The 14,347-nt window shown below is 46.8% G+C and overlaps 1 protein-coding gene across 34 annotated transcripts in view; it reads right to left on the reverse strand.

The window, feature by feature from the left end:
• Pkp4 (plakophilin 4) overlaps positions 1 to 14,347 on the reverse strand; it is a 209,640-nt gene that overhangs the window by 14,618 nt on the left and 180,675 nt on the right. For all 34 annotated transcript variants that reach the window (XM_075985156.1, XM_075985158.1, XM_075985155.1 and 31 more), the window contains 4 exons: positions 4,616 to 4,799; positions 2,585 to 2,702; positions 1,366 to 1,557; positions 1,029 to 1,202 (listed from right to left, as the gene is read on the reverse strand). In XM_075985156.1, the coding sequence (XP_075841271.1) occupies positions 1,029 to 1,202; positions 1,366 to 1,557; positions 2,585 to 2,702; positions 4,616 to 4,799 (668 nt within the window). The remainder of the gene's footprint in view (positions 1 to 1,028; positions 1,203 to 1,365; positions 1,558 to 2,584; positions 2,703 to 4,615; positions 4,800 to 14,347) is intronic.

Consider the following 14,347-nt stretch of genomic DNA (forward strand, 5'->3'; position numbering starts at 1 on the left):
GTCTTTGTGCTTTGTCCTTTTGCTCAGTGCTCCCCACCACAGTGCTCTCCTCCCACAGACAAAGATGCTGAGGTGCGGGCTTCTCCACCTCAGCTCTTGGGAACCGGGGTTCTGAGAATTCAGTCAGCCCCTAGCACTAAGTTATTAGCACCTCAGCAAACAAACAACCACACAGGCATCGCTAACACCAGACCACACGAAAGAGCAACATATCCAGTCCCGTACTAACAGTTCGGTCATGGAGAACAGGGTCCCAAAAAGCCTCATTTTAGGTGGGGTGGAACAAGGAGTCAGAACAAGCATTATAATCACCCTGTCACCATGCACACAAGGACAGCCTGGGAAGACGAGAGGTGATATCAAAAGTTCTCAGACATGGTGGTAACAACAGGAAACGGTTTCCACGTCCACAAGGAACCCCAGCTCTACTCTTCCCTGTCCCCCCGCCCCCCGTAAAGCCACAAAAGCGACCCAACAGTGTCTGGTTCATCTTGTTTTTGTCACTTTGTCTGCTTAAAAGTTCAGTGCTCCCTCCCCTGAAGCGCAGCTTCCAGGTCTGGATGTGACAGCCAGCTCCGAGGCCACCACTCCTTGTCCTGTCTGCTTTGCCTTAGAGCAGCTTGCAATCTGAACCCACAATGTCCTTCCCTCAAAGAAGACCTTTCTCCTGCTATCCCTCTAATCTCTCGGTTACCTCCTCCCCACCCCATCCTCAGACCCTGTGGGCTGTCTGCTCACCCTGCAGGAAGCCTTCAGCTCCACTCTCCCCTGCTCCTCCCTTGCTCCCCGCCAGGCCACACAGCATGGATCCTGGGGACACTACTCTGTTGCTCAGGGTGTCAGATTCTCAGGGAAGGGGCTCTATCATATTCCTCTTAGGATGCCTGGAGGGACTCCTCGTCTCCTCCCCACACCCTCTTAACCCCCTTTTATGGACACACCCTATAATCAAGTGTGTCCCTTCCACCACCATGGCCAGTCTGACCACAGGGACAGAAAGAAATGTGGACAAGGAGGAAACATCCCACCTTCCAGTTGCCAGCAGAGAGGTTCTGGAGAGATCCGGCAGAGCCTTCCAAGGTGGCCGGGTTGGAACTTTCTGCCAACAGAGTCAGGTAGGGTTTCACCACCGACGGGTGCCACAGCATCTCCACCCCTTTGGGGGACTTGGACAGTCCAGGGATAGGCCCGACTCCATCCCACTGAAAGACAAGCGGCACACACTAAGTGAAAAGGGAGCGAACGACATCTGACTGCGGACAATATTCATCTTGCTGGACTCAGTTAGGCAGCAACAATCTTTGCTGCCAATGATGTACTCCTCATTCTCCAAAAGATAAAACTGTACAGAAATAAAATGCTAACTTGATCCTCCTGTGGAGTTCTCTTTTTCTTCTTTTTCTTCTTCCCCCAGCAGCTTGGTTCCGAGTCTTTGCTGGGAGACTCTTTTCCTAGTAAGTCATCCAGTTCGTTCAGTCCAAGCAGCCGGGCCTGCGGGACTTCCAGCTCCAGCCGATATGACAGGTTCCTCAGGGTACACACACAGTTCTCCACTGTCTGAAAGCCAACACAGTGTGTAATTAAAAACATCACCCCAGACACTCTGGCACTCCACACACCAACGGGGAATAAGTGCAGAATAAAGGGAAGTCCTGCTATATGTACGCGGACGTGACACAATCTAAGACAGGCAAGCACTTTTGTGGGCCCAGGTGCAGCTGTAAACCGAAGCTCGGGCTGTGCTGACTTAGATGCATCGTGCCTGTTCAGTGCCACACGGCCCTCCTGATGCTGCGGCCACACCCTGGCCCTGAGCAGATCCTCAGCAGGACAGCAGTGCCCCCCCTTCCCTGTCTGGGAACCGGTCCTGTCACCAGGCCTGATTTCTGCTACCCCCTCAGCTTCTTATCTCCCATCTCTGAGGAATGTACTAATTTCTTTCTGTGGACATTTTGCCATCTGCATCTGGGTTTTTGTACTTTAGGTATTAATAAGGGGCCACTCAGGTGTCTAAAGTCAAGGTTAAAGTTGGCCCGCCTGGGAAGTTCTCCTTCCCAACTTGCTGTTTCTCTCAATTTCACCTGCAGGTCTTCTGGTTCAAAGAGGCTCAAATAAAAACTGGGGTGTTACCCTGCCCCACCCACACCCATTCTCCCCGAGGCGATGGCTCATTCTCCTCTTGTCTCTCAGACCCAATCAAGCACACCTCAGAACTCCTGCCATTCTAGCTTTGTCTGCCTGTCTTCCACAGGCCCTGGGGCAGAACTTACTAGGGTGTCACAGAGGAAACAGGAGGGCACAGAAGATCTGGGGTGGGCTGAGTTGTGTCTGTGTCTAGGAACAGGAAATGTGGCATGGAAGAGAGTGCAGGGCTGGCACCTGGAAACCAGAGAAATCCTGGACCCGTGGGAGGTCCTTTACCAAGGTCACCATGTTTCCATGGTTCCAGGCCTGCTAAGTGGCCACTCGTCCTGTGATCCGGAGAGTGGTTCCATGCTCTAATATTTCAGAGGCTGGATTGACTGCAAGCAACTGAATTCAACCGTCACCCGCCACTTGGGCGTGTAGGCGGCTCAGAACTGACCTTGCTGTCGTAATCCGAGGTGTTGACACACGTGTGGATCACATACAACAGCGAGTCCACCAGCCCTTCACAGGACCGCATGTGCTTGCGCGCTTCTTCCCCGGCAGAGCTGAGGTTCCTGCATGCGTGGAGACACGTGGGAACTGCTGAGATCAACGACTCACCCAAGCCTAACCTGAAGAACCCTACCCGAAAATGGCGGCCAGAGAGCAGCCACTGCACAGTGACTAGAGATACTTCGGAGCCTGAACTTGGATATCCGAAGCATTTCGACATTGGCCAGAATGTCATACCCACAGACGGAGAACCCCAATATTCGCCGAAGTCGTTATTTAGTGGCTAGCTTCATCAGCCTCATCACAGGAAGTGGAAGAAATAGAAACAACTGTCTCAGGATTGTGATGAGGAAGAAATGAACTGTACATTAAAGCAAATGGAAAAGTGGCTACCGCATAGAAGGCAGGATAGCGGCCATAATGGTTTGGGGTCTGTTTTTCCTTTTATGTTAGCTATTAGTTATATATTCACATCTGATTATGTTAATGAGCCACATGAGATAAAACCTTAAACCATCAACAAACAAACTCAAACAGCCCCAACTTTTAATCCCTTCAATTCCTTTTGGAATTGAACCCAAACAAACAAAAAGCCTCAAAATTATTTTGGGTCTCATTTATTTGAGGTCTTGTTTTTGTTTTCTTTGCCTTCACTCAAAAATGGATAGCAGATTATAAGTCTCTCTTTCTGTTCCGTTTACAAGGGTTCTAAGATCATTAATACTGATGTCAGGTATACTGGTTTACACAAGTGGCATTTACCGAGGACTACAGCAGGCCAGATACAAGTCAAGGTGGTACCCTGATCTGGGTACTCACTGCCTAATGATCTGGGTACTCACAGCTGGAGAGGCTGTGGGGGTGGTGGTGCCACACTTCCCTGAATCTAGGGATGCTGTTTCCGGCTGACCACAGGCTACATGACCCACCCAGGAACAACCACAAGAGTTCCTCCTGTCACAGTGCAGAAGGCTTGGAAACAGAAGCACAGGCCCTTCTCCCTATGGCTCAAACTGCCCCAGAGGTGTTCAGATGTCTTAGTTTATCTTTTCAGGGCTGGGACTTGAACTCAGGGCCCTGTGCACAACAGTACCATCTTCTCTCTTCTGCAGCTGAACACTACAGCTCACAGTGAAACTGGGAAGCTGGGCTCTGCAGGTCCCCTTGCCATTCTACCAAGGCTTCTGTTTCATGTGCCTAAGTAACACAAGGCTGGGGACCAGCATCAAACGTGAGCGGGTAAGCAAACAAGGAACTGATCCGCAAACGGAAAAAGAAACACAGATTTTTATGTTATAGGTAAGGATTAATGGGACAGCATTGGGCCAACTTATTTATAAACTAAAAAGTGATAGTTGTTTAAGTCACACAACTCTTTTTTTTAAAAAAAATATTTATTTATTTATTATGGATACAATATTCTGTTTGCAGATATGCCTGCGAGAAGAGGACACCAGACCTCATTACAGATGGTTGTGAGCCACCATGTGGTTACTGGGAATCGAACTCGGGTCCTTTGGAAGAGCATGCGATGCTCTTAACCGCTGAGCCATCTCTCCAGCCCCCTCTCTTCACTTCTCTTTAAAGAAGTGAAGTTACTTTTAAAAGTAACAAAACAAACCAGAACTTCAGCGACCATAATTGAACTGAAACAAAAACCAGGCTGCAGGTCCGCAATAAGTCTGTGATAGTCAGAGAAGAGGCTACTACAGTAGAAAATGCTAGAATTGCCACTGTGCTGTCAGGCTAAATGGGCCTTTCTAAATAATTCACGGAAGAGTCATACGCGAGACTGTTGCCTTGGGGCCACCAGCCTGTGCTCACAATGTTTCCTCATGCCGTGACAAAGTCCACACTTCGCTATGAAGAAGAACCATCACCTTGGGGAATGTTAGCCAGATAGCGCCTTCTACAGTCAACTGACGCAAGCCACACATTCGTTAACCGCGTAATTAATTGGGAAGAAAGTACTTACCTCAGGCAACCTGTCGTGTTCCGCAGAACCAGCGAGGTCTGAAACTTGATTTTATGATCATCATCAAAGGAAGAGTTATTCCACCCAGAGTGTGGAACGATCACAGTGTTCGTTAAGGTTGAGAGAGCATCTCGAATGATTGTCATCTTTACAGCATCGCATGACGATAAATTCCAAAGAACTCCTACAGGGAGAAACTGCAAGTGAGACTCGCCCGAGATTCTGAGTTTCAGAACAGAAGCGATCACGCGAGCTCTAACCGATACAAACCTCTCCAACTGGCCTGGGCTGGACCTGTGGTAAGTGCGGCACACACACATACCGGCTTCAATGATGTATATCAGCCTCAAGGCTCACTTTCAAGGTTTAGAGCCCCAATCATCTATTGGGGAGACAACTGTGGGGCGGGGCAAGGGCATAACCCAAGTATAGGGGTCCTAAACACAACATGGTCCTGATTTTCAGAAAGCTTGCTTTTCTTGCATTGTCCCTTAGACTCAATGGATAATATGACAAGCCTCTAGAATTTATGACTTAGACAAAATTTCTTTCTTTCAAAAGATTGGCATGGTTCTCTTCATGAAGCCTCCTTTCCAGTACTTTTTAAAAATTTTCATTTCATCGGCAAGAAGGCCAGCTTCAACAGAGTCCCTGGAGTACAGTGTAGTAGAGCACCGTACAGCAGCCAGCAGCGTGGACGGCCACTGGATTTACTTTGTTCTCCTTCTCTTTATGGGGCTTTATTGCCGTGCATTTGAGAAGTCTAAGTTACTGCCATTCCTCTTCTGACATAGGAGAAAGCAATAACTGAAGAGCGTTAACTTACTGCCGTAACTCCTGATTCATACAGAAACGGGAAGGAACCTGAGCAGTCTGTCATCTACTCTGATAGCATCTGCACATCAACACGCTTTCTTAAGTGAGGAGGAAGGAGGTAGAGAGGTGGCTTTTCTGCCCAAAAGTCTCTCAGGGCCCCACACTCCTGATGAGCTTGTGACAAGCTTCTCCAATGGCTTCACCCAAAGATCAGCACTGGGCACTTGTGGGCCAGTGGAGGGAAGGGCTGACAATGTCTGCCTCTGTCTATGGGTCTGAACAGAACGGGTCGAGCCAGAACTGGGCCAGACAAGACTGAAGGCTGAGCCGGACTGAGCAGCCTTCTCTGGATATAAAGTACAGGGGGAGGATAGAGAGCACAGAGTAGGTTTGTCTCTGTGGGAGGAGGGGAGAAAGCCAAGGACGGGGGACGAGAGACTCAAGGGCTGCCTTCGCCACCACCCTGTGCTGTAGAGACACGGTCAGTAATGGAGACTCATGCTGTGCGTACTGGGCTCTGCCACGGTGCCTGTTCCTCGCCTCTCCTCTTGCACTTGGCTTTGATTTCTAGACCTCATTAATTTGGTTTCTCAGTCCCCTTCCCCAAGGACTTCTACCCTTGGTCTTTCCCATCTCATTCTGAGCACAGCCTCTCAAGAGGGTTTTTGGTATAAAAGGGAGATTTTGACAGCTAAGAATCTAGAAGATAAAGACCTTGTTTTGTTTCTGAAAGCTGATTCTTCTCACTTTATGTGACCTTTGTTTACATAACTGTATGAAGGCGTAGAGACTAAAGTCCCACTGAGAAGTCTGCCCGATGTTCACGGGTGCTCAGGAATAGAACTTCACCTCCACTGTTCAGGGTTACTTCTCTATGGAACGTTTTGGGGTAGTGGTTGGGTTCTCGGAGTTTGGCCAGATTGTTTATTTGGGAAAGAACTGACTCCAAACATGGCCATACTTATCTTTGCTCCACAGTGGCCTTGACTGTCAATCTCTTTTTCCCATGTAAAAGACAGTAGCTGAACATTTTCTTAGAGAGAAACATTGGAAGACAATGATAGACAAGACCTGGAAGCGAATTCTTGGTTGGTCTGTGTTGACCAAAGTACAAGAGAAAAGGAGGGAGACGAAGAGCGGCTTGAGGCAGAGCAGGGTGGGGCAAGGCTTCAACAGTCCCCGCTAATGCAGCGATCACACTGCTGCTGGTGGCGACTACCCAGGAGCCAGCTACGGTGGCAGGCAGCACACAGCTCCCTGGCCATGGATGGGGAAAATGGCATTACCCAGAAACCACCCCCGCTGACAACTCTGGAGCACGTGATTCCTAACATGACTGCTGCAATTTGCTTTCTGTCAAAGCCTTTCAGGTTCCTTACTTCACAAAATACAACTCCTGGGTCAGCTTTGTTTCCCAATAAGCTGCTCCCGTCTTCCCAGAATAAATGCAGTCTAGTCACGTTAACCACAGGGCAAGGTTTATACAAAGCAACACCCATCATATCAGAGGCTGTAGGTATAAAATCAGAAGACAGTGTGCCCCTCACTGTCCATGGGGTGGAGGTGGTGATTCTAGGTCCCCTCTGTAGTTACCAAAGGCGGACAGAAGCCCAGGTTCCTTGCCAGAAAGTGGCATTTGTAGTGCTGTATAGCATCTATGCTCACTGTCATGTAAATGCTGCATCTCTCAGCCACACGCCCAAGGCAATGTAAACTCTATGTAAATATTTGATATACTACAATGTTTATTTGAATTTTTGCTCTTGTATTATTGTTTCGTCGGTATTGCTCTGCTGCTGGTTGGCCCTGTGGATGCGCCTTACAGACAGGAGGCTATCTCTTTACTTCTGCATGAAACTAAACAGCTGCTCCAGAACCGTCAGGTGAAATCACAGCCGAAAGAAGGGGGGTTCGGGATGAGAAATTACCTCATGCTGGTTCCAAATTCCCTTGTTTTTGTTCCGTCTGCCTTCATTCCTAGCTACTCCTAAGCTTTACTTCTGGCAAGAGGGTATTTTCTATATTTGAAGAGTCTCCTGATTTTTTTTTTTTTTATTGTATTGAACTAGAATTTTCCTTCTTCTCCCCAAGGATACAGACTTGTTACTCGACAGTTTGTCAGCCATCAGCTTGGGACCGACATCAGAGAACTGTCTTCAAATGAATAAGTACAAACCATCATCACCTGGTTTATGGTGGCTTACTTCTCCATGTGCTTAGAGCTAAGATGCCCCCAACAAATTAACTTTCCCACCTGACCACTTTATAGACGTGCAACTCTAAATGTGGCTTTTCTGAAAGATGAACACTTATGTAATGAGGCACGTGTGGGCAGCTATCTAACTACGAGTTTCCTTTCATGTTTGGTTACACATGTGCAGGCTAGTCGGAACCTGCACACACTTGCTGATGGATTCATCGTAGGTCTTGCACTTGTGTATAAATTCCCCTTTTATTTTTTGCCTATCAGGCTTAGAGATGGGTTGTGACATTTCCTGGAACAACATCAAGAGCGCCTTTAAGGTCCATCACTGCAGAGACAGAGTCCGGACAGCGGCCAGACCTTCGGCAGCATCTGCTGGTGGACAGAAGCTGTTTGTCCCATGGACACCACCCTGTGCCACCACCCCGCGTCAGAAGAGTTGTACCACTGCACCGGAATTCCCTTCCCTTAGACTGTGCAGCAGAAAGGAACAGGACTGCCAAAATAGCGAAGGTCAAGTTGTTTAAAGACATGCACCCTCTGGGAGATGAGCCTTTTTTTTTCTCCTCCCCCAGATAGGGTTTCTCTGTGTAGCAGCCCTTAGCTGTCCTGGAACTAGCTCTGTGTAGACCAGGCTGGCCTCGAACTCACAGAGATCCGCCTGCCTCTGCCTCCTGAGTGCCCTAAAGGCAGGCGACATCACTGCCTGGGTGATCATGTTATCTTTTGATCAACTGGAGTGACTTACTGGTTATAAAATCGATCTACCAGTGAAATTCATTCAGGCTTTCATTTCTGTAACCAAAAAAATTGGTTCCATTTATTCATAGCTTGAAAAAGGAGATTCTGGTTTTGCCAAGAATGAAGTACTGAAACGACCCACACGGCGGCAGCTTTTTGTCCCATGCTACACATCATGACTTATATCACCCTCTAACTCTGTCCTTTACAACTCACACTGAGCCCACTTGCTGGACCAAACTAACCACTTCCAAGGCTGACGTATATCTTAAGGCAAAGTACCATTCAAAACAACTAGTTCTGGTCAACAAAACTTGACAATACTATTCAACGAGACACAACGCCTCAGATATGGCCTTTATGAATTTGGTTCTTCTACTCAAAGTAAAAAGCACCATTTTTCAAATTGGCTAATAATCCCGGGGTACACTCCGCTTTGATAGAGTAGTAATAAAACCATGTTCTCTGCAGTTTCTCTAGGGATCCAGGACAACTGGGAGAGTCTTCCAACGGCTCTAAGTGAAGAGGGGAAAACAGCAGCTCCCGGAGGCAGAGAGACCGGTGAGAGACAGAGAGCTGTGAACCCGGTACTCTCTATCAGCACGGGAGCGGGCCTCCAGCTCTGACGTCCCAGGACAAAATTCCCTCCAAAATTACAGAGTGGCACATTCCATCACCTCCTTGTTCCCAAAGAAAAAGTGAAAAGTAAGCTGTAGCTTGGTTTAGGAAGCTGGAAGTTTTATATATTTGAAGGCAATTAGCTTCATTCTGAGGGCTGAGAATATACTCACATAAATGAATCTAGAAAGTATTAGGAATTTCCGCAGAAAAAGTAGAGATAATCACGAGTAACCAATAAGCAAAATGAAACGCTGCCGTGGGAGATGAAAGTTTGTTTTCCTCTCAAAGAGCGAATGAAGTAATTAAAACACCATTTCACATCAATCCCACGCTGCAGAACTTTGAAGGCGCTTGTGTTTAAAGCTGGCTGTATAACTAATGCCCAACTGATAGTTTTATTATTCACATTAGAAGCTGATTTTGCTGATTAATTAAAATAATAACAACTACTTGAAAGTACAATTTTCAAAGAACATTAAAAGCCAAGTAACATTTGAAAGAGCGCTTTCACAGGCAGCCTATATACAACAGCCACAAACTCAATTCTCTCTCTGATGGAAGGGATCATTTTAAGCCATTTATGTCTATACTGCATTCAGCTTATGCTCCTTCCAAATTATCAAAAATCAAGCACCTGCAGACACTGCCAAAGGAAAAGGCCTAAGAATGCCAGGGCTCTTTACGGACCACTTGCTGGATCTTGTTCCTTCTCCCAAGTCTGTTAAATCTCTGCCTCTGTCTGTTTTGTTTGTTTCTACAGTGCTGGAAATTGAACTTACAGGGTCATACATGCTAGGTGAGTGTTCTACCTCTGAGCCACAGTCCCAGCCCTGACAGTTCTTGGCATCCTTTGCTTCAGCGCCTTTCTCAAGAAGCCCACAAGGTAAAGTGAACTACCCCAGCCTCCCAGATGAGGGTGAAGATGACTGACCTTTCTATCTTGGGGCAGAGACAATATCTTGCCAAGTCAGCCAATGTGCCTATGGTGGTTGAATAGGAATGGCCACCATAGGCTCATAGATTTGAATGCTTGGTTACCACGAATAGGAAGTGTGGCCTGGTTGGAGCAAGTGTGTAATTGCAGGTGGGCTTTAAGGTTTCAAATGCTCAAGCTAGGTCCAATGTCTCTCTCCTTTCCTGCTGTGTGCCAATCTGGATGTAGAACTTTCAGCTACCTCTCCAGCACCAAGTCTGCCTGCATGCTACCATGCTTCCCACCATGACAATAATGGACTAAATCCTTGAACTGTAAGTCAGTCCCAGTTAAATGTTTTTTTTTTCCTAAGAACTGCCATGGTCATGGTGTCTCTTCACAGCAATAGAAACCCTAATGATGACAGTGACTTTGCTCCTGCTGCCTGGGGCAGCAACAATGCCAAGTATACATCATGCCCTCATTTCGACAAGTGGCATCCATGAGCTTATGGGAACATGATGCTGCATGTACACCCATTCTGCTGGCGGAAACAGTACAAATACAGTAAGTAGTCCAGGGGCTTCCGCCTGTGTGCAGGGTGTGCTGCATTGTGTACAGTTGTAGAATATTTTAAGACGTATTATCATGGAACACTGATTCAATGATGCAAAGATGTGTTGTATTCTTTTATGTTGCATTTGTTTAACTTTGTGAAACTGTGTTACTAGGCAGAAGAAAGGATCGGTAAAACTAGCAGGCAGAGAGAATAAACAGAAGGAGAAATCTGGGAAGAGAGATGAAAAAGCAAGAAAAGAAGGGGTCAGACACAGAATAAGATAAAAAGAAAGAGCATACAGAAACAGAGAAAGGTGAAAACCCAGAGGCAAAAGGTAGACAGGATAGTTAAGCTGAAAAGAAACAAGCCAAGTTAAGGCAGGGCATTCATAAGAGTAAGACTCTTGAGATTTATTTGGGAGCTGGGTGGCGGGCCCCCTAAAGAGGAAACTAGACCGTAAAAGGCTAATCAATCCAATTATAAAATGGGGCACTGAGCTGAACAGAGAATTCTCAACAGAAGAACTTCAAATGGCCAAAAGACACTTAAGGTCATGCTCAACTTCCCTAGCGATCAGGGAAATGCAAATCAAGACAACTTTAAGATACCATCTTACACCTGTCAGAATGGCTAAAATAAAAAACACCAATGATAGCCTTTGCTGGAGAGGTTGTGGAGAAAGGGGGACACTCACCCATTGCTGGTGGGAATGCAAACTTGTGCAACCACTCTGGAAAGCAGTGTTTCGGTTTCTCAGGAAATTCGGAATCAACCTACCCCTGGATCCAGCAATACCACTCTTGGGAATATACCCAAGAGAGGCCCTATCATACAACAAAAGTATATGTTCAACTATGTTCATGGCAGCATTGTTTGTAATAGCCAGAACCTGGAAACAACCTAGATGCCCTTCAACGGAAGAATGGATGAAGAAAGTATGGAATATATACATATTAGAGTATTACTCAGCAGTAAAAAACAAGGACTTCTTGAATTTTGCATACAAATGGATGGAAATAGAAAACACTATCCTGAGTGAGGTAAGCCAGACCCAAAAAGAGGAACATGGGATGTACTCACTCATATTTGGTTTCTAGCCATAAAAAAAGGACAATGAGTTTATAATGTATGATCCTAGAGAAGCTAAGTAAGAAGGTGAACCCAAAGACAAACACATAGTCATCCTCATGAATATTAACCTTCATCAGGTGATGAAAGGAGACAGAGACAGAGGAGCACGAGACAGAAATCTCAAGGTTCAAATCAGGAGCAGAAGGAGACAGAGCACGAGCAAGGACCTCAGGACCGCGAGGGGTGCACCCACACACTGAGACAATGGGGATGTTCTATCGGGAACTCACCAAGGCCAGCTGGCCTGGGTCTGAAAAAGCATGGGATAAATCCGGACTAGCTGAACATAGAGGACAATGAGGAATACTGAGAACTCAGGAACAATAGCAGTGGGTTTTTGATCCTACTGCACGTACTGGCTTTGTGGGAGCCTAGGCAGTTTGGATGCTCACCTTATGAGACCTGGATAGAGGTGGGCGGTCCTTGGGCTTCCCATAGGTCAGGGAACCCTGATTGCTCTTCGAGCAGATGAGGGAGGGTGACTTGATCGGGGGAGGGGGAGGGAAATGGGAGGTGGTTGAGGGGAGGAGGCAGAAATCCTTAATAAATAAATAAAAAAATAAATAAAAATAAAAAAAAGAAAAAAAAAGAAAAGTGAAAAAAAAAGAGTAAGAGTGAGAAAATACCAACTACAGTGTATGCTCACATGTTGATGGTAACTGGGAAGGAAGGGGTCTCTAATCTAAGACCACAGCCTGCTCCCAGAGTGCACTCTCTACTGGCTGACGTACTCAGACCTGGGAAAGCCTCACCTCCTCTTCCCTGTGACTGCGCTCCTTAAGGTCTCTCCCCACTTACTCCAATGGGGCTCTTAATGAACCTCTGTGGCTTTTGGTTGGGAAAAATAGTAGTAACAAGATGCTCCCGGGAGCACACTCAGCCATAATCTGCTCACCTGCCACTGCCTGCCAGTCTTAAATCTACAATCATAAATCCCTTCCACCTTTTACATTTAACCATCTTCATCCACTCAACCACCATACAGACTGAGTAACTAATATAAAAATCCAAAATCTAAAATGCTTTAAAATCTGATTTCAGCTTTAGGACGCTAAGGTAAAGTTCATGTACATATTTTAAAATTCTAGGAAATTCTTTAATTTGAAGCCCTTCTGACCTCTAGAAATTCCAAGGACGGGATATTCAGCTTCTATAGACCTGTGCTGTCTAGTAGGGTAGATACAAGAGGCTAAGTAAGCACTTGAATTGTGGTTAGTCCAGAATGATTTATATAAAACGCCAGAAGATGATGAAGACTTGGTATAGAATCAATGCAAAATAGCTCAGAATTGATACTGACTTTCATACTCATTAAATCAAAATTGATATATTCTGACTACTGGATCAAATGAAATACATTATTAAAATTAACTCCACTGTCTGGTTTTGTCCTTAAGATGGCCACTGTTGGGTGCTGGTTGGTCCCTGGTTGAGCTGTATGCTCTCAGGAGACCTATGACCGTGTTGGAAGAGCAATGAGCACAGCTTGGACATGTCATCAACCACACACTCCACGTGTCTCCTCACAAACCCACAAAGCACTGGCACCATTTGTCACCAGGGAAGCGAGTATTTCATGAAGGTGATACGCCTGGAGCCCCGGGGCCATGACGAAAGCTGTCCACCTGGTTCCAGATCCCAATCTCACACAATACCGAGTTGTCTTAACCCTGGATGGTTTTAAGTTATGGGAGCCCCTGTCTGGCAGGACTGGAGGTCACAGCACTGAGCTGCAGTATGAAAGGTAGGAGTCAGAAAAAAAAAGGGGGGAGCCCTTGCGAGACCGCAACAATCACGAGCACGAGTTGGAGGTTTGAGGCCAGGAATAGCCCAGAAGGTGGGCTGAGTGAACTGGGACTGACAGGTGGGAGGTCTGAATTGTTGACCCTGGGGTTACTCCAGTGCCAGGTGCGCAGGCCCCATGTCATGTGACAGTAGCTTCTGGGTGAGAGAGTGAGGACCCAAAGACTGAGGAAGGGGATGAGATAAAGACCAGCAAGAACCACCCGTGAGAACTGGGGGCTTGCTGGAAACTGTTGGAGGTACCAAAGATGAGCCGGCAGCTTGCGTATGTGTAAAAATACAGTGCTGTTGACAGAATAAGGAGGTCAAAGGGGTCGTGAGGAGAGCATACTGCTATTGAAATGTCTGCCACTTACAGCTTCAGACTAATCGCTCAAGCTTTCTACCAGGACCACTGTGCCATCAGCGAATTATAAAAATGAAATGAAACTGGAATAATGGGAAAACAATTATTATGAGAGGGACAAAAGTACTGTCTTCAATTATAGAAAAATGCCTTTCTGCGGAAAAATTCTGAGTTAAAAAGATCATGGTGGCATACAGTCATTTCTAGGGTTCTGAAGGTGCGACACCTATGGGGAGGGCCCAGTGGCCCTGGAGCAGGCTGCACAGGGCTGCTCTTGGCCTAAGGGCATGGACTATGACGTCTTTCTCCTGATAGGCCTTCTGGGTGGGTGCCTTTCTTTTGGCTTCACTGGCTTTGTCATGGCTCTGCCTGGCTTACCTCAGAGCTCCCTGGAATCTCCCTTACATTTAGATGCATTGTCTGTCAGGTTTGGGAGAGGGCTTCTTGGGGTGTGGTTTTCATGGTGCAAGGGTTCTTGAGTCTGAGGGAAGAAAGCTTCCCAGAAGACAGCTGTGGAGGATGGAACACAGGACTAGTTGCAGCAGCTGCCCAGGGAGGGCCCCGCCTCTGTGCTCAATCTGAAGGGACTTGTTTCCCAC

Source organism: Microtus pennsylvanicus, chromosome 9 (assembly GCF_037038515.1).
Source record: "Microtus pennsylvanicus isolate mMicPen1 chromosome 9, mMicPen1.hap1, whole genome shotgun sequence".
Lineage (NCBI taxonomy): Eukaryota > Metazoa > Chordata > Mammalia > Rodentia > Cricetidae > Microtus > Microtus pennsylvanicus.